Source organism: Artemia franciscana, chromosome 16, assembly GCF_032884065.1.
Source record: "Artemia franciscana chromosome 16, ASM3288406v1, whole genome shotgun sequence".
In the NCBI taxonomy this organism is placed as follows: Eukaryota; Metazoa; Arthropoda; class Branchiopoda; order Anostraca; family Artemiidae; genus Artemia; species Artemia franciscana.
Window position 1 is genome coordinate 4,659,658 of NC_088878.1, and position 27,261 is coordinate 4,686,918.

The following is a 27,261-nucleotide window of genomic DNA, read 5'->3' on the forward strand; positions in this document are numbered from 1 at the left end:
TGTAAATTAAGCTAAAATTATTTTTTCAAACGTTCGTATGACAGAGACAAAGTTCGGTTTGCCACCAGCAGGTCTATTTCATTTCTTGATTTGTTGATATGGTTTTGCTGAAATTTTGAGTCTGGTCAACGTTAAAATGTTTCACCGTGCTATTTTATGACTTGAAACCGTAAGTCAGCTCTAGCAATCTAAACAATAAGATTTGAATAAACTTGTCAATTAAGTTTTTTTGTAAAAATGACTTGTTTATTCAAAAAATTTGCTATAAGGCTCTTTGATACATTTTACTCTCTCCAAGAACTTGCTAAATCAGTAGAGCCTTAAATTAGCTGGAAACTTAATAACTTCAATATGTCAATGCCAAGATATTCACAAAGTACTGTGAATATCAAGAAGTCTTCATTTACTGGGGTAGGAGAGGGTCACTCAAGACTATTGCTTCCCCCTACACTGAAAAGACCATTAACATACTAAGTCAGCTCCATTTTGTAATATTCGAAAAAATAAAACGTTTCTCAATAAAAAGCATTTAATTTCAGCCCCCTCTGATTATTAAGTATTCTAATTCCACATTAACTTCAATTTATAGTGATTGTTCGATTTATAGTGTCATATCAAACCTATTTCAAGCTATCCGAGGCTACGCCACGTTTGCCCAAGCCCAACGCCGTCCGTAAGATTGGTATCGCTGTGGGAAAAATTAATTATGTCGCCCTCCTTCCATCTCAAATGTAAGCAAGGAAACCGAACCAAAGCGGCAAATTTGATCAAACTGGGTGATTCCATATCCCCACTATACCCCCACTCAGCTGCGGTACCTGAACCAGCTGAACCAGTGACCCCTTTGGAGCGGCTCTGTTCAAACCATGTTTTACTAATGCTGTATCTTGGAAATACAATAAATTTTTGATTGGATACATGATGTTTACCCTAAACAAATTAATGAGGGCTGCTGTCACAAATAAAATAATTCAAAAAAAATTCTAAAAAAATATTTTACGCACATGATGTTTCAATTAACAAACTTAAAAAAATGTTAGATTTTCAATACAGAATTCCAAATAAAAAGTTGATGAGTAGGTCTAATATTGTGCCTAAAAGATTTTCCTGTGCTCCTAGGATGTTTTCCTGTGTATTTTCTGTGGTAAAAAAAATTATGGACAAAATAATTGTCTGGCCATTTTGATTTTAACAGATTTTTATCTGTGAAGGTTGAAAGATGACGATTTTTACCTGAAACAAATATTTTCGGATTTTAATTCCGCTTTTCTACTTTGCAAAATACGTTTCTCTTTTGGGCTCATTAAAATATATAATCCCTATTAATTTTGGATCTGTCACTAAGCCTTAATTTGTAGTATTATTATTTTCTAGTGGTTAATAAGGAAAACAAAATCGAGAAGAAAGACACAAATAAAGCCAAGTCCAATATTTATGATAGCTATAACTACTTCGAGCAACAAGACGCATATGGATTGAAAGATAGCTATGGAGGTGCATATGCTGAACCATATGGAGCCAGTCATTACGCACCCACATACCAATCCTCATATGTAGCCCCAGTGGCTAAGAAATCTTATGGTGCATCATCTTATGCCAGACCATCATATGCTGCACCCTCTTACACCTCATCCTACGCCACACCGTCATATGCTGCACCATCTTACAGCTCTTCGTATGCCGCACCTATGTACGGATCACCATATTCTGCACCAACATACAGCTCATCCTATCCCGGATCGACGTACGGTTCATCATATACCGCATCCGACTATTGAAACTATTGAGGATGTGAAGGCGTTATTAACTAGTTGAATAACATTTTATGCAGTTAGATTTTAATAAACAAATATTAAAAAATCTTATTGGAGCTATCGCAGAGGCAATGGGATAGCGGTTTGTAAATGGGTCTTCTAAAAGGTTATTTTCAGTGGAAACTATAGTCAGTCGGGAATCAAAGGGTCGTATCTCCATAATTGTAAATTTTCAGAAGAGAAGAAAAAAACCTAACAAATTTTTTGTTTCCCCTCCGATAACTGTACAAAAAAGCGTATTGATAAGTATTGATTTTAGATATCAATCCATTTTTATGGCACTTGGTATTTAACAAATAACATATAGAAATCTCAATTTCTGTCTGTCTGTCGGTCCCGGTTTTGCTAGTTCGGGCACTTCCAGATCAGCTAGAACGATAAAAGTTGGCAGGTGTATCAGAGACCAGACCAGATCAAATTAGAAATAGTCTCTTCCCCGATTCGACCATCTGGGAGGGGGAGCGAGCAAACGAGATAGTTGAGAAGAATTTTATTTGCCGATAGAACAAGTGATTGTTCTTCTTAAGTGTGGCTTGCTGGTCTAGGGGTATGATTCTTGCTTAGGGTGCGAGATGTCTGGGGTTCAAATTCCAGACCACCTCAATTTTTATATGAAGAAGATCCGAAACTAGATATATGATCAATGTAGCGGTCGCTGAAAGTTGGCAGGCGTATCAGGGACCTTGACTTACTTACGTGACTTAAATACTCCTGCCGAAATGCTTCCGGTGTCGAGAATGATGCCACATGGTGCCTCCATTTAGAACGGTCTCTTGCAAGCATGTGGACGTCCTCCTGAATATTTTCCATGGCTAAGAAGGCACTAGTCGTGTCCTTCCATCTGGTTGGGGGATGACCTCTTGGGCGTTTTCTGCCATGCAGCACGGGATAAAAGTAAAAAATCGTTCGTACGGGAGTGTCAGGGGGCATGCAAAGGAGATGTCCATACCAGCGTAGTTTTTGTTGGGTGAGTTGGATTGAGAAGTACGTTTGATCAGTTGACGCCAGGAGGTTCTCATTGCTAACAAAATCGTGCCAGTGTAGTCCTTCAATGTGGCGAACATGTTTTGTTTGGGCTATATTTACGGTGCTAAGCACAGACTGAGTGGCTGTCCAGGTCTCGGCTCCGTAAAGAAGCACGGATCCCTCCGAAGCATTGTATTTGCGCATCTTGGTCCTACGGCTGATAGAAGATTTCCTCCAAAGGGCACTTAGTCTTCCCACTACTGCTGAGGCTTTGGCAATTCGGTGCATTAGGTCTTGGAGGATTGATCCGTCATTTCAGAGGATAGAGCCAAGGTATGTAAATTCCTCAACAATCTCAGCTGGTTTGTCACCGGCCATTAGGACTGGCGGGGGACGCGGTGAGCTACGGGATTCAAAAAACATCACTTTTGTCTTCTCCCAATTAATCGACAGCCCTATCTTTAAGGCTTCATCAGCAAGGATCTGTAGGGCTTCTGTGAACTTTGACGGTGAATCGGAGACAAGAGCAAGGTCCTCGGCATAGTCAGCGTCTGAAATTACTCTATCGCCGTAATGCAACCCAAACTGGAGGCGGTTTATGGTCCGAGTCATAACGTAGTCGATGACACATTTAACCCCATATACTCGACGTAGATAACTTCGAAGACCACACTGCCTTTCTATGACGAAAGTAAAACAGTTCAAAATAGGGATGATACCTTTTTTATTGACAGGGAATAGATATAAAATTATTTAACTACGTCTGCCATTGATTTGAACGCAGCTGTCAGTCCCTTCGTGGAGCTGCTCGAAAAGGTTGCAGTACTTCGCTGGTAGTCCCGTTGTTTTCAGTATGAGCCAGGGAGGCTCATACTGAGTCTTTCTGGCTCATAAGGTATCATGGACCGGATCTGGATACGATATCATGATAAGGTATCAGGGACCAGACCAGATTAAATTAGAAATTGTTGCTTCTACGATTCGAACATCTGGGGGAGTAGAAGGAAAAATAAATTCGTTAATTCGGAAAAATTAGAAAAATGAGGTATTTTTAACTTACGAACGGGCATTGGATCTTAATGCAATTTGATAAATAGAAGGACCTCGTGTCTCAGAACTCTTATTTTAAATCTCGACCGGATCCAGTGACATTGGATGAGTTGGAGGGGGAAACCAGAAATCTTGGAAAACGCTTAGAGTGGAGAGATTGGATGAAACTTGGTGGGAAGATTAAGCAGATGTATATAGAATAGGCAGTTTTAGGTTCCAACCTCGTCACGAGTACCATATGAGCTCTTGGCTCGTTGTTCTACGGGTATTGGGCGAAAAAAAAGTTTTTAGGTTTTTTTCTGCTCTTCTGAAAATTTGTAGCTATGAAGATATGATTTTTTTTTATACTCGACTGACAGTATGGTACTTAACAATTAGTATGCCAAAGTTCTTAAAAATGCTAAAAAAAACAAGGTGAATTTATCAGAGGCTAAGATGTAAACTTTACACATGTAGACTATAAGATGTGTTTATAGTCTATATAAGATCGTCACCGTCATGGCGAAAGCCCGTACCTGTGATTTCCTTAATTTTGAGATAGTTGCCGAAACCGATTAATGAGCTGTTCTCAAAGGAAAGATCAGTGGGGCAATTTGGATTAACTTTTGATTCAATACACATTGTTCTGTTTAGCCTTCCTTTGAGGGCAGTTTAGCAAACAATTTTTGGCAATTATCTTAAATGTCTGGAGACGTGAGATGCGACCTTTTAGATTATAAGACCTGTCAATAGTAACTGTTATGCCTAAGGTCATCTCTGAGATTTTTTGACTTCTGAGATAATCACCAAAATGCACTTGCTAAGCTGTTCTCAAAGGGAGGATCGGCAGGGTAATGGAGTATTGGGTAATGTGGATAAGAAAGGGCAAAATGTGATTAAACCCAAATTGCCGGGTTCAACTTCCTCTGAGGGCAGTTTAGCAAACAGTTTTTGGTAATTATCTCAAAAGTCTGGAGAAGTCAGACGAGAGCTAGGTGTGACAGAAACAGAACGACGGAAGTGAACAAAATTCTGTTAGTTATTTCCATTTTAAAATTAAATTCTAAGTTGCATAATCATTTTCCAGTGGTAAATAAGGAAAACAAGATTGAGAAGAAAGACACAAACAAAGCCAAGTCAAACATATATGACAGTTACAACTACTTCAAACAAGACCCTTATGGATACACAGATAGCTACGGAGGACAAGGTATATATGCAGACCCATATAGAACCAGCGAGTACTCATCCAAATATATGCCTTCATACCAATCATCATACGCAGCCCCAGCGGCTAAGAAATCTTATGGATCACCATATGCGTATAACATGCCAAAATATTCTTCCTATTCAGCGTATTGAGAAGCGCCTTCATGGCACTAAATTTCGTTTTATGCCTATAGATTTTAATAAATATATTGAAACATATTCTATAGAAAGTAATAGTACAGGAAAATAGAGTCTAGTTATCAAAAATTTTGTGACTCATAAACATTCCCTTCTTTGGACTTGCGTAATGTTAGTCGTATGTGTAATGTGGTAATGTTAGTCGTAACGACCTATAAGTAAACAGCTGCTCATACTATTAGTACTTTTAACTATAAGGAAAGACATTTTGATAATGAAATATACATAAACGAGAAGATTTTTTTTTAATATTAGATTTTTTCAAATAAAAGGTAAGAGCAAAGTTAAAACTTAAACTAAGACGCGTTTTCTGTAAACGAGGGGATTGTCGTCTCATGAGGGCTTTTCTCTTTTTGATGGATTCAGAGGACGAAAGTTTTTATGTTTTCATTACGTCAACAAGTTAATCAACAATCAACTAGTTTTAAACAAGTTTTAAACTTTAAAATCAATAAGTATTCTATATTGTGCAGGCCCACTATGATGACAAGTGAATAAATTCAAGTTTAATTGTATACGAAGAGTTTTACTGCACATGACAGAATCTCGTGTAAATCGCAGCATTTTTGCAACTTAGTACGAAAACTCTACTGAACTTGAAACTTCATCTCTTTTGGGAATCAAGAGTGACGCTGATTTTGAAGTTGAATCATAGGCAGCGCAATACGGCTGCCTAAGTAAAGAGCTAAGTGGGCACACTGTCTGTTCGCCAAGACACTTTGTATGAAAGCGAGTTGTCGTAGGAATTTTGGAGGCAGCTCATTTGATTCGAAATTAAAGGTTCTAGTGCCCTTTTAAAGAGTCAAAAGTGATTGGAAGGCAACCAGCCGCCCTTCCAAGCACTCTTTTCTCTCTAATTTCAGCCCCACTCCTATTACTTTCGGCTCTTTTTAGTCTGAATCGGCTATTTATTGTAATATCCGTTCATTTTGGGTTTCATTTCTTTATTGTTTGATATTTATTGTAGGTTTGCGCAAGAAAAATCGTTTGACTTCATTTTTGCTCATCATTGATTTAACGTAGTTCTATATTATTCTATGAAAAACTTCTTTTATGGAATTATTTTTTAAAATAAATTCAGATGTAAAGGGATAATCAAACAGTTCGTGGTAACGAACTGTAGTAAGGAGCGACCCGGCTCAATAGTAAACGAAACTCTATAAAACGGAATTTCGATGCTAAAAGATATATAAAAAGAATCGGATTTTTATGCTGATTTCAAACATATAAGTTTCATCAAATTTAGTCTTTGTCATCAAAAGTTACGAGCCTGAGAAAAATTGCCTTATTTTGGAAAATAGGGGGTAACACCCCCTAAAAGTCATAGGATCTTAACGAAAATTACACCATCGCATTCAGCGTATCAGAGAACCCTATAGAAAAAATTTCAAGGTCCAATCTACAAAAATGTGGAATTTCGTATTTTTTGCCAGAAGACAAATCACGGGTGCGTGTTTATTTGTTTTTTTGTTGTTGTTTTTTTTTTTTTTTCCCAGGGGTCATCGTATCGACCAAGTAGTCCTAGAGTGTTGCACGAGGGCTCATTCTAACGGAAATGAAAAGTTCTAGTGCCCTTTTTAAGTGACCAAAAAAATTTGAGGGCACCTAGGCCCCCTCCCACACTCATTTTTTTCCCAAAGTCAACGGATCAAAATTTTGAGATAGCCATTTTGTTCCGCATAGTCGAAAACCATAATAACTATGTCTTTGGGGATGACTTACCCCCCACAGTCCCTGGGGGAGGGGCTGCAAGTTACAAACTTTGACCAATGTTTACATACAGTAATGGTTACTGGGAAGTGTACCGACGTTATCAGGGGGATTTTTTTGGTTTGGGTGTGGGGTTCAGGGGAGGGGGCTATATGGGAGGATCTTTCCTTGGAGGAATATTTCATGGGGGAAGAGAAATTCAATGAAAAGGGCGCAGGACTTTCTAGCATTACTATAAAAAAAAAACAATGAAAATATAAACATGAAAAAGTTTTTTCAATCGAAAGTAAGGAGAAGCATTAAAACTTAAAAAGGAAGAGAGATTATTAGGCATATGAGGGGTTCTAAAAATACTTTAGCATAAAGAGCGAGGTATTTAGGAGGAGATAAACACTTCACTCTTTATGCTAAAATTTTTTTAAATAATTTCAACTATTTATTCTACGGCCTTTCTGATTCAGGGGTCATTCTTAAAGAATTGGGATAAAACAAGATTTAGTGTAAAGAGCGAGGTATTAACGAGGGGACCAGCCCCCTCATATATATAATCAAAAATATAAGAATATAAAAGTTTGTTACGTAAGTTAATTCTTAAGTTACGTATTTTTTTTACTAATAAAAACGTTCGTTAAGAATAAAAGATCTAGGTGCCTTTTTAAGTAACCGAAAAATTGGAGGGCAACAAGACCTCCTTCCCCACCCCTCATTTCTCAAAATCGTCTGATCAAAACTAAGAGAAAGCCATTTAGCCAAAAAAAGAATTAATATGCAAATTTCATTTTAATAATTTATGTACGGAGAGCCAAAATCAGACATGCATTAATTAAAAAACTTTCAGAAATTAAATAAAAAAAACAAGTTTTTTTAAATGAAAGTAAGGAGCGACATTAAAACTTAAAACGAACAGAAATTACTCCGTATATGAAAGGGGCTTTTCCTCCTCGACACCCCGCTCCTTGCGCTAAAGTTTGATTCTTTCTCGCAACTCTACTTTTTAAAACAATAAAAAAGTTTAGCGTAAGGAGCTGGGTGTCGAGGAGGAAAAGCCCCTTTCATATACGGAGTAATTTCTGTTCGTTTTAAGTTTTAATGTCGCTCCTTACTTTCATTTAAAAAAACTTGTTTTTTTTATTTATAGCTTAAAGATCAAGCTTTAATCTGAACCAATAATTGATATCAAAAAGCGAAATAGGACAATTTGTCGCTATTTGAAGGGATAATTTTTGCCCCTTGTGTTCTTACGAACATTTTGTCTTTGCTATTGGCCTGTGCTCTAAGAGATTTTAAATCAGGGTAACAATTGTCTTTGCTGGGGGCCCAAAGAGACCCGGGGCTACGATAAAAGCTTGCATTTTCTAGTATCGTAAGAAACCAGATAAATTGGGTTCCAGTCCTGACATTTTTTTAAGGAGTTCTAGTGCTTTTCTTCAGACAGAGCAATCACAGATACTTCGAAGCACACACAAAAATTTTAGTCATGTGGTTCTAAATTTTGTTACAAAATACTACAGTCGACCTAAAAAATGTTCAATTTATAATAACAGCTCTTCGAGATTGAAGTTAACAATTAAAATCAACACATATTATCCCACATTAATAGACTCAGTAACTCCCTACCCCCACCAGTGTTTATGTTGATGTTCTAGCATATTATAAATGCTATTTGCTGTGTGTCTAAGTAAAGCCTAAAACATTTATCCAATTTTTTGTCTACAGCTTGTTGTTTGATACACAATCAGTTAAACAAAATACAGATACATAAAGACACAAAATACACGAAAAAGAATCTATAAAATATCCGTAGACAAATCCTCTGGAAAGCTTTCTTTCCGTTCTCGAAAATTTCTTCTGGTTTTCGATTTTAGTATAGCATGCTTTTAAAATTAACAATTAATCTATTTTGTGCATCCCCCGGAAAATACCCCACACAGAAAATGTCCCCCCCCCCCGAAAACAAACCGCCGGAAAATACCCCCTCAAGGAAAGAACCCCCCCCCCCCCCGCAGAAAATTATCTACCATGGAGTATACCCCCCAACGGAAAATATACCCCCCCCCCGGGAAAAAAATTCTGTCGGTCTGTCGGTCCTGGTTTTGCTACTTTGGGCACTTCCAGGTAAGCTAGGACGATAAAATTTGGCAGGCCTATCAGGGACCGAGCCAGAATAAATTAGAAATAATCGTTTTCCCAATTTGACCATCTGGGGGGGAGTCGGGGGGCCCATTAATTCGGAAAAAATAGAAAAACTGAAATATTTTTAACTTACAAGCGGTTCATCAGATCTTAATGAAATTTGATATTTGGAAGGATATCGTGTCTCAGAACTGTTATTTTTAATCCCGACCGGATCTGGTGACATTGGGGGGGGATTTGGGAGGGGGGACCTAAAATCTTGGAAAAACACTTAGAATGGAGGGATCGGGATGAAACTCGGTGGAAAATATAAACACAAGTCCTAGATACATGATTAACATAACCGGAACGGATCCACTCTCTTTGGGGTAGTTGGGGGGGGGGGGGTAATTCTGAAAAATTAGAAAAAATGAGGTAATTTAACTTACGAACGGGTGATCGGATCTAAATGATTATTTGAAATCCCGACCGGATCTGGTGACATTGGGGGGAGTTTGAGGTGGGGGAACCTAAAACCATGGAAAACGCTTAGATTGGAGGGATCGGGATAAAACTTGGTGGGGAAAAGAAGCAGAAGTCTTACATACGTGATTTACGTCATTAGAACAGAACCGCTCTATTGGGGGGGGGGGAGGTTAATTCTGAAAAATTAGAAAAAATGACGTATTTTTAACTTACGAAGGAGTGATCGGATCTTCATGAAACTTCATATTTAGAAGGACCTCGTAACTCAGATCTCTTCTTTTAAATCTCAACCGGATCAAGCGTAATTGGGGGGGGGAACAGTTGGGGGGGGGACCGGAAATCTTGGAAAATACTTAAAGCGGAGAGATCAGGATAACCTGACCGGATCTGCTCTCTCTGGTGGAGTTGGGGGGGGGGGAAATTTTGAAAACTGAGGTATTTGTAACTTACGAAAGGGTGACCAGATTTTAATGAAATTTGATATTTAGAAGGATCTTGTGCTTTAAAGCTCTAATTTTAAATTCCGACCATATCCTGTGACATTGGGGGGACTTGGAGGGGGAAACCGGAATTCTTGGAAAACGCGAAAATTGGGGTATTTTTATCTTACGAATAGATGATCGGATCTTAAGGAAATTTGATATTTAGAAGGAATTCGTGTCTCAAGAGCTCTTATTTCAAATCCCGACCAGATCTTTTGACATTGGGGGAGTTGGAGGGAGAAATCTTGGAAAACACTTGGAGTGGAGGAATCCGGGTGAAGCTTGGTGGATAAATAAGCAAATGTCTTTGATACGTGATTGACGTAACCGTAGTGGATCCGCTCTCTTTGGGGGGAGGGGTTCAGTGATTTTGGCGAGTTTGGTGCTTCTGGACGGGCTAGGACGATGAAAATTGGTAGGCGTGTCAGAGAGCTGCACAAATTGACTTGATAAAGTCGTTTTCCCAGATTCGACCATCTGGGGGGCTAAAGGGAGAGGAAAAATTAGAAAAAATTAGGAATTTATAACTCACAAGTGGGTGATCGGATGTTAATAAATTTTGACATTTAGCAGGGCATCGTGACTCAGAGCTCTTATTTTATATCCTGACCAGCATTAAGCCTCTGATTTTCCTTTTAAATCAATCTATTGATTCTTAGAATTTTGTTAGAGCTCATACCATATGAGCTCTTGGCTCTTAGCTCTTCTTGCCTCGTCACAAGTGCCATATGAGCTCTTAACTCTTAATTTTTCCTCCAGGGGTGATCGTATCAACCCAGTAGTCCTAGAATCTTGCGAGAGGGCTCATTCTAACGGAAATGAAAAGTTCTAGTGCCCTTTTTAAGTGACCAAAAAATTGGAGGGTACCTAGGACTCCTCCCATGCTAATTATTTTCCCAAGGTCACCAAATCAAAGTTCTGAGATAGCCATTTTATTCAGCGTAGTCAAAAAATCTTATAACTATGTCTTTGGGGACGACTTAATCCCCCACATTCCCCGTGGGAGGGGCCACAAGTTACAAACTTTGACCAGTGCTTACATATAGTAATGGTTATTTGGAAGTATAGAGACGTTTTCAGGAGGATTTTTAGGTTGTGGGGGGGTTGATAAAAGGGGGATATGTTGGGGGAACTTTACTTGGAGGAATTTGTCATGGAGGAAGAAAATTTTTCATGAAGGGAGCACAGGATTTTCTAGCATTATTTAAAAAGAAAAAGTTTTTTTAACTGAAAGTAAGAAGAAGCATTAAAACTCAAAACGAACAGAAATTATTGCGCATACGTTGGGTTCACCTCCTCCTAATACCTCGCTCTTTACGCTAAAGTATTTTCAGTAATTTCAACTATTTATTCTACGGCTTTTATGATTCAGGAGTCATTCTTAAGAAATTTGGACAAAATTTAAGCTTTAGTGTAAAGAGCGAGGTACTGGCGAGGGGGTGAACCCCTTCATATACGTAATAAAAACATGTGAATACAGAAGTTCGTTACGTAACCTAATTTGCAAGTTACATATATCTTTTACTAATAAAAACATTCGTAAACAATTAAAAGTTCTAGTTGCCTTTTTAAGTAACCAAAAAATCGGTGGGCAACTAGGCCTCCTCCCACGCTCCTTTTTTTCTCAAAATCATTCAATCAAAACTATGAGAAAGCCATTTAGCCAAAAAATAAATATGCAAATTTCGTTTTAATTATTCATCTGCGGAGAACCAAAATCAAAACATGCATTGATTCAAAAACGTTCAGAAATTAAATAAAAAAAACAAGTTTTTAACGGAAAGTAAGGAGCGACATTAAAACTTAAAACGAACAGAAATTACTTCGTATATGAAAGGGGCTGCTTCCTCATCAACGCCCCGCTCTTTACGCTAAAGTTTTTTACTGTTTTAAAAAGTAGAGTCAAGAGAAAGAGTCAAACTTTAGCGTAAAGAGCGGGGCGTTGATTAGAAAGCAGCCCCTTTCATATACGAAGTGATTTCTGTTCATTTTAGGTTCTAATGTCGCTCCTTACTTTCCGCTAAAAAACTTGTTTTTTTTGTTTAATCATTCTTAAGGAATTGGAACAAATATTAGAATCTTTAGCGTAAAGAGCAAGGTCTTGTGGATTGTGCACCTCCTTTCATATACACAATAATTTCTGTTCGTTTTAAGTTTTGATGTTGGTCCCTACTTTTAGTTGAGAAAACTTGTTTTTTTTTTAAATTTGATTTCTAACGTTTTAAATAATACCAGGAAATCTGGTTCTCTTTCCATGAAAAATTCCGGTACTTGTGCATTATATGCCACTCACTCAAGTTTCCAATTTTCACTCACTCGAAGAAAAAAGAAATCTTAAAAAAAAGAAAAAGAAACAGTGGATATTCGATGATCTGGTGCGGATAGAATGGGGATTAGAAACAACTAACAGCAGTGACAGTACTGCGGTACAGAGAAGAACTAGAGACATTCAAACGTTATTTTATCTTCTTTTGTTCCCTCCTTTTTTTGTCCTCTTTTGTCACTTTTGTCCTCTTTTATTCCCTCTTTGTTTTTTTTGTCCTCTTTTGTTCTCTTTTGTCGTTTTTGTCCTCGTTTGTTCCCTCTTTTGTTTTTGTCCTCTTTTGTTTTCTTTTGTCATTTTTGTCCTCTTCTGTTCCCTCTTTTAATTTTTGTCCTCTTTTGTTCCCTTTTGTCATTCTTGTCCTCTGTTTCCGTTCGTTTTGTTTCCTCGTTTATTAACTTCTTATACCTTTTGCGGAAACCCTTCACGTTAGATTTAATGCTCTTTTAGCATGAATTTTTAAATTTTTCTCAGTTGTTAGGGTAATATTTTCCTCTTTTGCTATTGGTGGCCAAGTGTTATGTATTCAGACAGTGTAATACTATTTGGGACTTTGCTAAATAGAAAGTATGAGTTTTTTCTATGAAAAATATTTAAGTAAAATATTACCACCATAAAAAATATCAATATAATTTTTGTAATGATTTAACTTTAACTATTTTATAATAGTTGGCAAGTAAACCTGAGCCTTTTAAAGTCTCCAGGACGTCAAAAACTGACTATCCTATTAACTAGCTTGTACAGTTTTTCAGTATTCCCAGATGGCCTTATTCTGGAGAGTTCTGGTTATATTTAGTCTATTTTAGTTGTAGTATAATTGGTAATTTGTGTATATCTTTATGTTGTGTTCGTTTTGTTTTCCTTTCTTTTTCTTTTAGTCCACTATCTTTATTTTAATGATCACAGGTCCACTACTTGCCACACAATGAACTTACTGCACTTGGCAAATGAGCCAAAAATACAATAGTCACACAACTTATAAAGAGACACAGTGGCAGTATCCTGCTCTAGAGTCAATGCCAAAATACAGCTGACCAACAGGTTTAAAATAAAATAGCCACAAATTTTTTTGAGAGAATAGTTGCACTGGCCTCGTCTAAAGTCAATTAATTGTTCCACTATATTTATACCAAAAACTCAAATTCCAACTTTGCCTCGCACCGGATAAAAATATAGCTGATAAAAGGGCTTAGAACACCGTAGCCCCACAGATCTTAAAAAGGAATATTGGCAACAGTATCCTCTAAAGTTTGTTAATTCTTCTACTAGGTATTCAATGGTGGCTCCCCACAGAACAAAGAAATCTAGCAAACGAATAGGCTTAAAATACAATATCACACAACTTTTAAGAAACATATTGGTACTGGGGTCAATTAATTCTTCCATTCATCTTAGCCTGAGAAGGTCATTCACAGTTGGGGTGGTAGGTTGTCATAAAGAAAGATTTATGGAAACGGGAACTTCTTTGAAGGGTGTAAAGAGGGAGGCTCTGAAGAGATTGGGATGAAGGAGGAGCGTACGTAGCTGTACTGGCCTCAGGTGGTTTGGTGCTGCGGTGAGTTGTTAGTAGTAGTAGTACTACATCTTTGGTTAGACGTTCCACGAAGAGCCACAACCGAAGAATGGACTTAGAATGCAATAGTTATGCAAATTTTAAAGAGGTATAGTGGCACTGACCCTCTCTAGAGGCGTTCAATTCTTGCAGTAAGTCTTTATCCTACGTCGAATTATCCGAAATTTACATCGAATCATTTTATTTATTATGTTACGTCGAATTAAGAATGCGTCGGAATTATTGTTTCATGCAGAATATATAACCCTGGCTGACAATTAGTCCTGCTTTTCTATAACTCAGATTTCCAGAAAGCTAACAGATAACGAATCATTATGAATTGCATAACTTTCCGCGACATCAAATAGTCGATCTGCTGTAGCTCATTGTGCAGTGTCTTCTTCTGCTATCTTAACCAAAGAACGGAAAGAAAAGACCAAGAAAGATCTTCTTTACCACATAAAAAGCACCTCTTATCAATAATTGTTTGAACTGCTTTATTAGAAATGTTTTGATAAAGGTGCTAGTAAAAAGAAACTCGGGTATTCTTGGACTAATCACTGAGTCTATCCTCTTTGCAAGTGCAGTAGCACCTTGGTCTATTGACTTCGATGTCGAATCATTTTTTCTGACTGTTATTCCATTTTCCGTCAGTTCATCTATAAAGAAAACGAAAAATAAAAATAACAATGAAAACTATGTACCAGACCCGCATTAAGTTGATAGCTCTTTGATAAGATCTAAGGGCTAAAAATTGTATTTTTGATGGAATATTCTATTGTGAAACTGTTATTTTTATAGAAATTGTGACTTACTATTTGAATTCCAACAAATTATTGAAATTATTGAGATTTATGTACTTTTCAGTAGAAAAAATGTAATTTTTAACGTAAATGGGTCATATTAATCAACTTGTTATAGACTTCAATAGTAGATTGAATTTCTTGAATTTCATATGGGACCATTGAAAGTATTATGCTCAATATAAGTTCAATTCAAATACTGGAATTATGACAGACAAAGGCGGATGCTAATTGAATTTTGAGTTTAAAAAGTAAATTTAAACACAAGAAAACATATTTTTACTTTGAAATGGGTTGAATTTATTTGTCTGCAAGAAGAAGCTTTTTATGCGGACTCAAAAAGCATAATAATGTCAATAAATTCAATGAAACCCATCAAAACCTACGGCCCTGAGAAGATATGCCTGATTTTCAGATAGGAGGGAAATCTACCCCAAGTCAATGAATCTTGATGTAAATTACAATATAAAACCGACCGAAATTCTTGGTTTTTTAATTCTTGGTTGGTTTTCAACCGAAAACCAACTGAAATTCTTTGCGTATATGAGGGGCTGCCCTTCTTCAACTTTCGCTCTTTACACCAAAGTTTGACTTTCTGTCACAGTATATATGTATATTATATATATATATATATATATACATATATATATATATATATATATATATATATATATATATATATATATATATAATATATATATATATATATATATATATATATATATATATATATATATATCTTTACTTAATTTGCCTTTGATTTTGTTTTCGAATGTTGAGATTTGAGAATAATTTGTAGAAATTTCATAAAATATCGCATGTATTCATGAACTAGGATACAAAAGAATATTTCGCCTCTAACTGGCGGGTGAACTACGAATAGATAACGATAAGCCCTTTAAACCCTGGATCTTCAAAATACTAAACAACAAGGGAAGGGGCATTTGCAAAGAGAACATCACTGTGGCTGGAAGTCTTATTAATAATAGTAAGTTATCATTATATTTTATTAATTCGATGATTTACGTCTTATATTTTCCAAAGTGTTTAAATTAATGTAGTTTTAGAAAATAAAAACACAAATTTTTCTTGGTTCCAGTTTAGTGACTGGCTTCTCCAGAAGGAAACAGTACAATTATAAAAACAAACAATTCTAAAATACCTACTTATATCATTCCTAAGAGTAGGTGTGTTTATTTATCCCCCCCCCCCTCTATTGCTATTATCACATAAAATCACATTTATGAAGCTACTTAAGATAAAATTAAATGCTAAGATTGGCCAGAAAATTACACAAACAAATTATATATATATATATATATATATATATATATATATATATATATATATATATATATATATATATATATATATATATATATATATATTTATATTTATATATATATATATATATATATATATATATATATATATATATATATATAAATATATATATATATATAAATATATTTATATATATATATATATATATATAAAAATATATATATATATATATATATATATATATATATATATATATATATATATATATATTTATATATTTTATATATATATATATATATATATATATATATATATTTATATATTTTATATATATATATATATATATATATATATATATATATATATATATATATATATATATATATATATATATATTTTATATATATATATATATATATATATATATATATATATATATATATATATATATATATATATATATTTACTTAATTTGCCTTTGATTTCTTTTCGAATGTTGAGATTTGAGAATAATTTGCAGAAATTTTCCATAGTTAATTTGTAGAAATGTAGTTTTAGAAAATAAAAAACACAAGTTTTTCTTGGTTCCAGTTTAGTGGCTAGCTTCTCCAGAAGAAAACAGTTCAATTATAAAAACAAACAATTCTAAAATACCCACTTATGTCATTCCTAAGCGTAGGTTTGTTTATCTACCCCCCCCCCTCTATTGCTATTATCACATAAAATCATAGTTATGAAGCTACTTCAGATAAAATTAAATGCTAAGATTGGCCAGAAAATTACACAAATAAATTGTTGCTTACATCGGCAATTATTTAACAAAATTCAAACTCTAGCGTAAAGAGCGAGATATTGACAAGGGGGCCAACTTCCTCATATGTGTAATATGAGGGGCTTTTCCTCCTCTTGAATACATCGCTCTTTACGATAAAGTTCAAATTTTGTTCCAATTCTTTAAGAATGACCCCTGAATCACAAAAGACGTTTAATTAGAACAAATAGCTCTTTTAAATTATAAAGAAAATACATTAGCGTAAAGGGCGAGGTATTGAAATGGAGATGAACCCCCTCATATAAGTAATAGTTTTTTAAGTTTTATTGTCACTCCTTACTTTCAATTGAAAAACCTGTTTCCTTATTTCATTTGCGATTGTTTTTTAAATAATTCAGGGGAATCCAGCTTCATGGAAATTTTCTTCTCCGTGAAAAACTCCTCCATAGAAAGATTCTCTCACATAAACCAATCCTTCCAACCCCCATAACCAGAAAAATTCACCCCTTGAAACGTCTGTATACTTACCAGTAACCAAAACTATATGTGAACAATTAGCAAAGTTCATATCTTGCAGCCCTTCCCCCGGGGACTGCGGGGGATTCAGTCGTCCTCAAAGACATAGCTATTAGATATTTCGACTATGCTCAACAAAATGGCTATATCAAAATTTCGATCCGGTGACATTGGGGAAAAGTGTGCGTGGAAGGGGCCTAGTTGCCCTCCAATTTTTCGATCACTTAAAAAGGGCACTAGAACTTTTAATTTATGTTGGATTAAGCTCTCTCCCGATATTCTAGCACCACTAAGTCAAGACAATTACCCCTGGGGAAAAGCAAGCAAAAAAACCAAATAAACACGCATCCGTGATCTTCCTTCTGGCAAAAAATACAAAATTCAGCATTTTTGTAGATAGGAGCTTGAAACCTGTAAAGAAGGGTTTCTAATACTCTGAATCTGATGATGTGATTTTCATTAAGATTCTGTGACTTTTATGGGATCTTTCTCCTTTTTTTGAAAATAAGGCGGACTTTCTCAGGCTCGTAACTTTTGATGAGTAGGACTAAACTTGACGAAACTTGTAAATTTAAGGTAAGCATAAAAATCCTACTCTTTCGATGTATCTATTGGTATCAAAATTTAGTTTTTTAGAGTTTCGGTTACCATTGAGTCGGGTCGCTCCTTACTTACAGTTCATTACCATAAACTGTTTGAAAAGTACAGGCGTCAAGAGGTGTCATAGTATCTGGGAGAGATTTTGTTGTATTTTTCTGTTTTTGTAAAAAAATGAATATTTAGGTGACATTTACTGATGCTTCTGAAACTAGAAAGGGAATCATGAAAATTAGATATTAAATTGTTGACTTAGAAGATTGAACAACGCTAGCGATGGAAATCGATAGAAGAACTTGACGTCCAACACAAAATATGGTTGACGGTTCAAAACTAGGAGAAGCCAAATAATAAAACCTAGAAATTAGATTATATGCCAAATCAATTGAACAACGCTAGTGATGGAAATCCGATTAAAGAACAGGAAATCAAACAAACAAGACTGAAATCCTATAAGGATCTTAAAATCCATCATTTTGTTTTTCAACAAATTGAAAATTCAATAATGCTCAGGGAATCCCAATAAAGTCTTTAACATTCAATTCACTGATTTTCAGGCATTGAAAATTCAATTAAGTTGTTGATAAACATTACAAACAATTTTTGTTGAATCTCAAACATTTTTTATTTTCTTACAGTGAAGCATACAATACTGCCACAGCGATGCATGGCTAATCTTATGTAGGCACAACCGTGTACATGCTCAAGTGTAATTCTAAATAAGTCAATAGTTAGTCTAAAGTATTATGAATAATTAAGATTGTTATTTTTTATATGTTGATTCCTAACTAATTTGTTAACTGCTTATTAAATATATTTGCAAATGCGCTAATTAAAAATCAGTTAGTTATTAATTTATGACAACAAATTCGCCAGTTGTATAACAACCATATCTATAGGCACACTTTCTGGGCTTCCGGAAATAAAAATAACCACAAAAAATTAAAACTATCAACTTTCTATGTGCTTATTTCTAGTTAATTATTATTATTTAGTTAAACCTTATTGCAAACTCACTAAATATTGAAAATTAATTAGTTATTAATTTACGACAAAAAAATTATCCAGTTGTATAATGGCCATTCCTACAGGCACACTTTTTAAGCTTCCGGAAGTAAAAAATAAGCACAAAAAATTAAGATTGTTAATTTTTTATATGCTCATTTCTTGTCTATTGTTAATTTTGAATTGAGTATTGCTGTAAATTCACTAATTATTAAAAATCAATTAGTTACTAATTTATGACAAAAAAATCTCCAGTTGTATAATAACCATACCTATAGCCACATTTTCTAAACTTCCAGAAGCAAAAATAAGCACTAAAAATATCAAAAGAGTCATTAGTATCCTGAGAAATTAGATATGGAATAAGAACTCAGAAGCAATCGGGTTTGCGTGTGGCGAAGAACTGAACTTTGCGCAAGACCTGTGTCTCTGAACTTTCTCTTTCTATGAAACCAGAAACAGTGGGTTAATTTTTACTTTCTGGGATAGTACCATCAATCAGTGGAAGAGCATTTTTTGCTAGTGACGTCAAATTGGAATTGTGCAAGAAGGTAAAGTGATTCTCCGCGATCAGACAATTTAGAGATAAAAGCACCAAGCAGGGAGGCCAACCGCTAGATATTTTTGTACCCTTATTTCTGAAAAATACCTTTTTAGTTGAATTTCTATTGAAAGATGCCTCTTTTATATTTTCGGTGGACTGGAACTAAAACAAATAACGAAATTTTGATAATTTATACATCAAAAGAGTGGTCTTTTTATGCTGATTCCATATATGTAAAATTCATTAAGTTTTGTGCTACCCATCAAAAATTACCAGACAGAGAAAGTTTCTTTGATTTTCGAAAAAGGCGGGTAACACATCAAATAAGATAAGGAATCGTAATGAAAATTGCACCATCAGGTTCAGCGTAGGCTACTACAGAACCCTACTGTAGAGGTTTCCAGCTCTCATCTGTGAAAATATGGAATATCATATTTTTTGCCAGAAGAAAAGTCACGGACACGTGCTCGTTTATTTATTTGTTTCTTCATTTTCCCAATGAGCGATCGTATTAATCCAATAGTCGTAGAAAATCGGGGGAGGGCTCATTCAAACCGAAACTAAAATTTCTAGTGCCCTTTTTGAATGACCAAAAAGATTGGAGGGCAAAAAGACCCCCTAACACGCCTATTCTTCTCCAAGATCATCTGAACAAAAGTTTAACATGATTGAAAATTGTAACAACTATACCTCTGAGGATGACATAATCCAACACAACCCCTGGGGAAGAAGCTGTAAGTTATGGAATTTGGCGATTGTTTATATATATTATATGTTAGTGGGATGCGTACAGACTTTTTTTTTGGGGGGGAGAGGAGTCTTTCACTTGGAGTGTTTTTCCACTGGGAGGGAAGTTTTTGGGGGGTGAACTTTCCATGAGAATTTTACACAGGGGAAATTTGCCAGAATTCCCCCTACAAAACACTTTGGCCTGCACCGTCAAACGCCTTTAGTACTCATTTTTGTAGAATATATTCAGCTGACAGAAGAGCTGAAGTGAAGGTTTTATCCTTGTATAGTATACCAGATAGATATATCAAAGTGATTAGTGTCATGTACAAGAACAACATTACTGCATTTAGAGTAGTAGTAGCTGGTTTCGTATTAAATCAGGAGTTGAGCAGGGCTGCATTCATCCCCATTTATATGGATCACTTGGATGGACTTTGTCCTAAGGAACACAGCAAAGGCAATGAGAGAAAAAAGAATCAAATGGGGACGCAAAAACTCTTCTAAACTTTGTATTCTATATTAAGCATCTTAGATGAAGAAGTTAGCAAAATGAATGAGCCTTTAGAGGTTTTGGGACTTTAGGGTGCAAAAATAGGTTTTAAAACTAATGCCAAGAAGACTAAGTCTCTAAGACTAGGATGAGTAACTAAAATTAGAATAGGTGAAGGTGAAGAGCTGATGCTGGGTAACGAGAAGATAGATCAACTGGTCACCTTCACTTACCTACTATTAATAAAGACGATGGGTCCAGTGAAGACACTATAAGTGGAATAGCTGAGGCCCGACGTCTTTCTTCACAGTCGAAAAAAGCTTAGAAGAATAAGAAGATAAGTATGCGACCTTAGATTAGAATATTGAAAGCCATAATGTTGACAGCGGTTTCGGAAGCACGGGCGCTCCGAAAAGCGGATGAAGATTTGCTAGATGTTTTTCAGAGGAATGGCCTACGGATTGTTTTGGGTACCCTACTGACTGACTGTATCTCAAATAATAATCTCTATGAAAAATGTGTTCAATCTCGCTTTCTAGGGCTATAATGAAAGAGAGGATGAAACGGCCAGGTCAATGAAGGGTGCCAGATTGCCAAGATTTTCCTTGTCAGCCAACTGTCTAGGGCAAAACGAAAAGCGGGTCGTCCCCGAATGGGTTGGGAGGATGTCATAAGTAAAGATTTAAGAGGAATAGGAGCTTGTTGGGAGGGTGTAAAGAGGGAGGCTCTAAATGGATTGGGATGGAAAAGGAGCCTAAGCAGCTGTGTTGGCCTCAGGCTGCTTGGTTCTGTAGTGATTTGTTAGTAGTAATAGTGGTAGCTTTTTTAAAATTCCCACGGAAAGATTCTTTTGAGAATATTATCTGTAAATTGCTTTTGAATGAAAGTATTAGTTAAAGGACATTTCCAAACGTTGATTTTAAATGGAACGAAATTTTTATATTAATTAAATTGGATTTAATCAAATTCAACACTCAGATCGCCTTACTAAACTAAATGAATTGAAACTAAAATTGGATATTTTAATTCTTAAGCCGAGGAGGCGAAAACCTTAAAAAAATATTCGTTAAATTAAACAACAATAAAGTTTTTACAAGAAAAAACGAACAGAAACTAGCTTAAGATAAGCCTTTCGTAGAAAAGTTTCTCAAAGGACAGTAAAGAGCCATATTAAGAATAAGACTGAAAAAATAAAGTCCTATAACAATTCGAACTCAAAACGACGAGCATTTACTATTAAAGCGAAGGCGTCATTTACAATTTATTGAAAAAAATTATATATATACTAAAAGTTCTTTTTGTTTATAACACAAAAAGTATAAAAATATCAGCGAAATAAAATCTTGAATTGCTGACATTTCCAGGAATTAACATTATTAAATATTTAATATTCAGTTTACTTCCATTAGTAATTTCCAGTTATTTTGATTGATTGCCTATAGTGATTTATTTGTTATTTTTCGTCGATGTTTTTGAAAAATTAAAGCGCACTGTTCAATTATTAAATAAAACGCAAATGATTCAATAGGCGTTAGAACGTTAACAGTTAGGAGAGGAGGAAGGGGTCAGTTGCCACACTTGTGTTTTTCGCATTGGAACAACTTACCAGAAAGAGTAATCTGCTCCACAAACCTACGGACATTCAAGAAGGAAGTTGATGAATATTATTCAAGTGACATTTTCTCCTTATGCAAATTTAGAAGAAATGCAAATTAAGATTTTTGTTTTGTAGAGGCTTAACGGCCTGCCATCAAATTTGCGAATATATTTATTTATAATATTCAGTTTAATTTTTACTTGTTTAAGACTTTTTTATTCATCTATGTCAGTATTTATCATCTTGATACGATCATTTGATATGATCTTGATATGATATGATGTTTGATAAAATCATTTATTTTGAGTTTTGTTCGTTTTGGGCCTCATTTATTCCTTAATAGTAATTTCTGATCGTTTTAAGTTTGAATTATTACAGGAGTTTATTTCTGCCGGTCTTAAGCCTAATGTAGCTCTGTAATTTTCTTTAAAACAAAATTCTTTTTCGGAAACGTTTTTTTTTAATTAGCCTTAAGAAAGGATTCCAAGGAAGTTGGAATTTCACGAGAAGAGGTAAAGAGTAGGGTTTTGAATAAATTAGAGAGAAGGAGGAGTGTTTGCGATTTTGTTAGCCTTAGTTAGGTTAATGGTATTGTTAGCAACAGCTCTTGAGATTTTGGGATTACGGGAAATACTGATCCAAACTCCCCTACCAAGTCAATAAATGATTTGCTTCGGATATTTCACAATTTTTCTTGAAATCGAGATTGCAGGTATAAAAAGATGCAAAGTTGACTTGAGTCTTACGCAATACTTGAGTAAACTTGTTTGTTATGTAATGGTATAGTTCAGCTGATTCTTACGTTATAAGGATTGTTTTTTTTTTACTTTTGCAAATGTTTTCGTCAAGATTTGTTTAGTTTTTATGTCAAATGTTTAAAAACCTACGAGGGTCAGGACAAACCTTCAGGACCTGCTAGTCAAGATGAAAACTTAGACGTTATGTCATAATTTTTTTTTAAACCTTAAGAGTGTAGGAAAAAAACTTCAGGGGACCCCAAATAGGGACTTCAATTGATCCAAATTAATTACAGCCCAAAATTCACATAGGTTTTTATGCTTTACACACGGGGCCTTTGTTTTCGTTGTTGATAAAAGACAAAGGAATTCCCCGTTATTTCCAAGAACAAACGGCGAGGAGTTATGTGATCCTGTATTGATTTTTCAAGAACAAAGACGATCCATTATAGAATGGTTTGTTTACTCGTATGGCGGGACTGGGTAATTTTCTTTGTTCTCTGGGGATAATAAAAACCGACACTAGACGGGGAATTTTATCAGTCTTACATTTGAGATGGAACGTACACCAAGAAACTTTAGAAAGGATTTAGCCCAATCTAATATGCAGGTAAGCCTCTATGTGCATTAACGATACCCCTCTCCCATCAAAAAAAGGGGTGAGGTTATACTAAAATAAAACCTAGTATAATTCTTTGTATGAAATTAACAAGTGAAACCCCATTCCCCCATCTTTGATCGGCTCTCCTGTCAATAAATAAATCTCAACTTTGAGCGCAAAATTTATGTCCCATATTATATCCCGTTTAAGCTTATTCCATCAGCAGGGTGAGAATATCATAAACAGGTATTTTTGCTCACTTTTAATGATACCTCCATCAGGTAAAGGGTTAGTTATCGTGAGCGTGACAGCAAACAGCTGCCGTTGCAGTGATGGATAAAGCTTCATCCTTTTTTCTGGTAAATTTAAATGCTCTAATATTAAGAACGAATCACAAATAAAGATGTTTTTTCTGATCAAATTGATTGACTTATATTTCAGTATGTTGAATCTATTGAGGGCCCTGGTCCTCAGTTTAATAATAATATATTCTTTTTCAGCCTAATGTATATTCTTTTTTCAGGGTAGTATGTTGAATCTATTGAGGGCCCTGGTCCTCAGTTTAATAATAATATATTCTTTTTCAGCCTAATGTATATTCTTTTTTCAGGGTAATAATATATTTCCTTTCAGGTTATTATCATAAATATTTCAAGAGAAAAATAATTTTTTATTCTTTTTCAAGCTCCTGAAAATGATGAAAATGTTGAGATAGAAATATCGTTTTATTGTGACTATTCCATATGCAAAGGGCATTATCATGATTTCATCCCTTCTTATGAGCCTACTACAACAAGCTTAGATATAGTGGACGCTAGAATAGACGAGAAGAATCTGGAGGAAATGAGGAGAAGAATCTTGGTTAAAATGAAGAGAAGTTTATACAGGGCACAAGGAAGGTCGTGCAAAAAGAGGTTTGTAATGTCAGAAATGGAACAGGAACATCAAAATACTACATATAGAAAAGAGGAATTTTTCTAAAGAGATATCTCAAAATATGCTAGAAAAGACAGAGGTGAAACCTCAAATAAAAATGTGTATAAGGCAAGAAGCAACAATAAATATTATGATGAATACGATCTAAGAGAAGAGAAAAAGTGCTCCATCAAGAGCAAAAACAAAAAATTATTCTAAAGAAGGGATTTTAAACATCAAAATTGTTCTGGAAGACATTCTATATACCATTTTGCAACAAATGCTATTTATTGATATGCTTGATAAGTTTTGTGCCATAATCTTATAATATTTTTTTTTACATATTATTTTTTTGTCTTACGCCTTAATAAACCTACGATAAGGAATTTTTAGCGTGTTTTTAAACAAGAATATGCAAATACACAGAAAATATGTTTCTATGATTCAGAAATGTCCCCTTAAATTAGGTAGGTCAAGTCTTGGCTAAAGAATTGGACTTATCCATGAGAACTCACAAATATAGCTTTTAATATGACTTTTCAGCGTGTTTTCCAATGAAAGAGTGCAAAATACAAAGAAAATACGTTTCTATTATTGAAACGTGTACCCTTCAATTAGGGAGGTTAAGCCACACCAAAAAACTCACAAATATAGCTCGTAATATGACATTTAAGTGTGTTTTTCAACGAAAGTCTGCCAAATACGAAGAAAATAGGTTTCTATGATATAATGTGTACCCTTCAATTTGGGAGGTAAAGTCTTGGGTTAAAAAAATCGGACTTCTCCGTAAAAAAACTCGAAAATATAGCTGTTAATATGACTTTTCAGTTTGTTTTCCAACGAAAGTGTGCAAAGTACAAAGAAAATACGTTTTCTATGATTTGAATAGGTACCCTTCAATCAGGGAGGTGAAGCATTGGCTGAAAAAAATTGCACTCTCCATGAAAAACTCACAATTATAGCTCTGAATATAGCTTTTCAGTGTTTTTTCCAACGAAAATGTCCGAAGTACGAAAACAAAAATTTCTATGCTTCAAATGTGTATCCTTCAATCAGGGAGGTCAAGCCTTGGCTGAAAAATCGATTTCTCCGTGAATAACTCAAAAGTATAGCTCTTATTATGACTTTGCAGTGTTTGCCAGCGAAAGTGTGTAAAATACAATAAAAATTCGTTTCTATGATTCATAAGTGTACCCTTCAATAAGGGAAGCATTGTCTAAAAAAATTAGACTTGTCTGTAAAAATAACAAATATAGCTCTTAACATAACTTTTCAGCGTTTTATCCAACGAAAATGTAAAAAAATACGAAGAAAATACTTTTCTATGATTCAAATGTGTACCCTTCAATCAGGGAGGTGAAGCCTTGGCAAAAAAAAAATGGAATTCTCAGTGAAAAACTCACAAATATAGCTCTCAATATGTGTGTTTCCCAACGAAAATACCCAATAGTTCAAGCCTTGGCGAAAAAATTGGACTTCTCCGTGAAATACTCACAAATATAGCTCTTAATATGACTTTTCAGCGTGTTCACCCAATTCAGGTTTCGGAAAGACCTCTCAACTAGTCATGCTCACCCCCCCCCCACACGCCCATCATTTCCTAAATTCTTCCAATCAAAATTTTGAGATAGCCATTTTGTTCAACGTAGTTGAAAGGTCTGCAAATTATGTCTTTGAGGTTGACAAATCCCCCACAGCCCTCAGGGCAAGGGTTGTAATTTATGCCTTGGGGGCATTTAAGTTTTTTTTTTATAGAAAGCGTGGTCAGATGAACTTCGGAGGGGGCTCATTTGATTAACAATCAGAAGCTCTAGAGTGATAGAAAGCAGCTAGTCCTGGGGGCATATAAGGTTTTAAGGAATGGGTTGTCGTATAAACTTCAGATGGGCTGATTTGATTTGAAATTGGAAGTTATAGTGCCCTTTTTAAGAGTGAAAGGTGATTTGAGAGCAACCAGCCCCCTCTCCCCACGCTCATAATTTCCCAAAGGCCCTCCAATCAAAATTTGGGGGATAGCGATTTTGTTCATCGTAGTTGCACGGTTTGGAAGCGATGTCTTCGAAGAAGACAACCCCGCCCCCGCAGCTCTCCATGCAAGGGTTGTAAATTATGGTCCCGGGGGCAAATAAGGTTTTTTATAGAAACAGTGGTCGCGTATACATCGGAGGGGGCTCATCAGATTGGCAATCTGAATTTATGGGGCCCTTTTTAAGAGTCAAAATGATCAGAGGACAGCTATCCGCTCCTCCCCCCCCCAACATGTCGGGTTTTCACGATATACATCTAGTAAAGAATTTTGCGACAGTCATTTTACTCAAAATATTCCAAAGATCATATAACAAGGCTTTTGGGGTTGATACAAACCATCAGAGCATGGGGGCGAGGGTTGTATGTTATACCGAGAGGCATTTAAGTTTTTTTATGGAAGACATGGTTGTTAGACTTCAGAGGCTCATTTGGTTGAAAATTAGAAATTCTAGTTCTTTTTTAAGTGTCAAAAGCGATAGAGGGCATTTAGAGCCCTTCCCTCCCCGAGAACCTCTCTTTTCACCAAACGCATCTGATAGAAATTATGAGACAGCGGTTTTGCAAAAGAAAATAGTCCAAAGAACGTATAATAATGCCTTTAGGGTAGACACAGCCCCCCAGCACCCTGGGGATAGAGTTGTAAGTTATGCCATGAGGGCACATAAGGTTTTTATAGAATGGGTGGTCGCGTAAACTTCATATTGGGCTCATTCGATTTGAAGTTACAGGGCCCTTTTTAAGATCCAAAGTAATCTGAGA

General features: G+C 35.3%; 1 protein-coding gene and 2 long non-coding RNA genes across 4 annotated transcripts in view; 2 read left to right on the plus strand and 1 right to left on the minus strand.

Annotated features, from left to right (window-relative positions):
- Positions 1 to 1,871, plus strand: part of LOC136036931 (peroxisomal membrane protein PEX13-like) — a 17,547-nt gene extending 15,676 nt beyond the window's left edge. The window contains exon 4 of one of the 2 annotated variants that reach the window (XM_065719317.1): positions 1,375 to 1,870. In XM_065719317.1, the coding sequence (XP_065575389.1) occupies positions 1,375 to 1,778 (404 nt within the window). In that variant the 3' untranslated portion in view covers positions 1,779 to 1,870. Of the gene's footprint in view, positions 1 to 1,374 lie in introns of both variants that reach the window. The other variant, XM_065719318.1, reaches the window with a different exon arrangement.
- A 12,493-nt stretch (positions 1,872 to 14,364) lies between these two features.
- LOC136036933 (uncharacterized) lies at positions 14,365 to 19,270 on the minus strand. Its single transcript, XR_010619825.1, has 2 exons — positions 19,131 to 19,270; positions 14,365 to 14,540 (listed from the first exon to the last, which is right to left on the minus strand). It is a non-coding gene; the product is annotated as an uncharacterized LOC136036933 (long non-coding RNA).
- LOC136036934 (uncharacterized) lies at positions 19,019 to 24,821 on the plus strand. Its single transcript, XR_010619826.1, has 2 exons — positions 19,019 to 23,568; positions 24,245 to 24,821. It is a non-coding gene; the product is annotated as an uncharacterized LOC136036934 (long non-coding RNA).
- Positions 24,822 to 27,261: the final 2,440 nt, after the last annotated feature.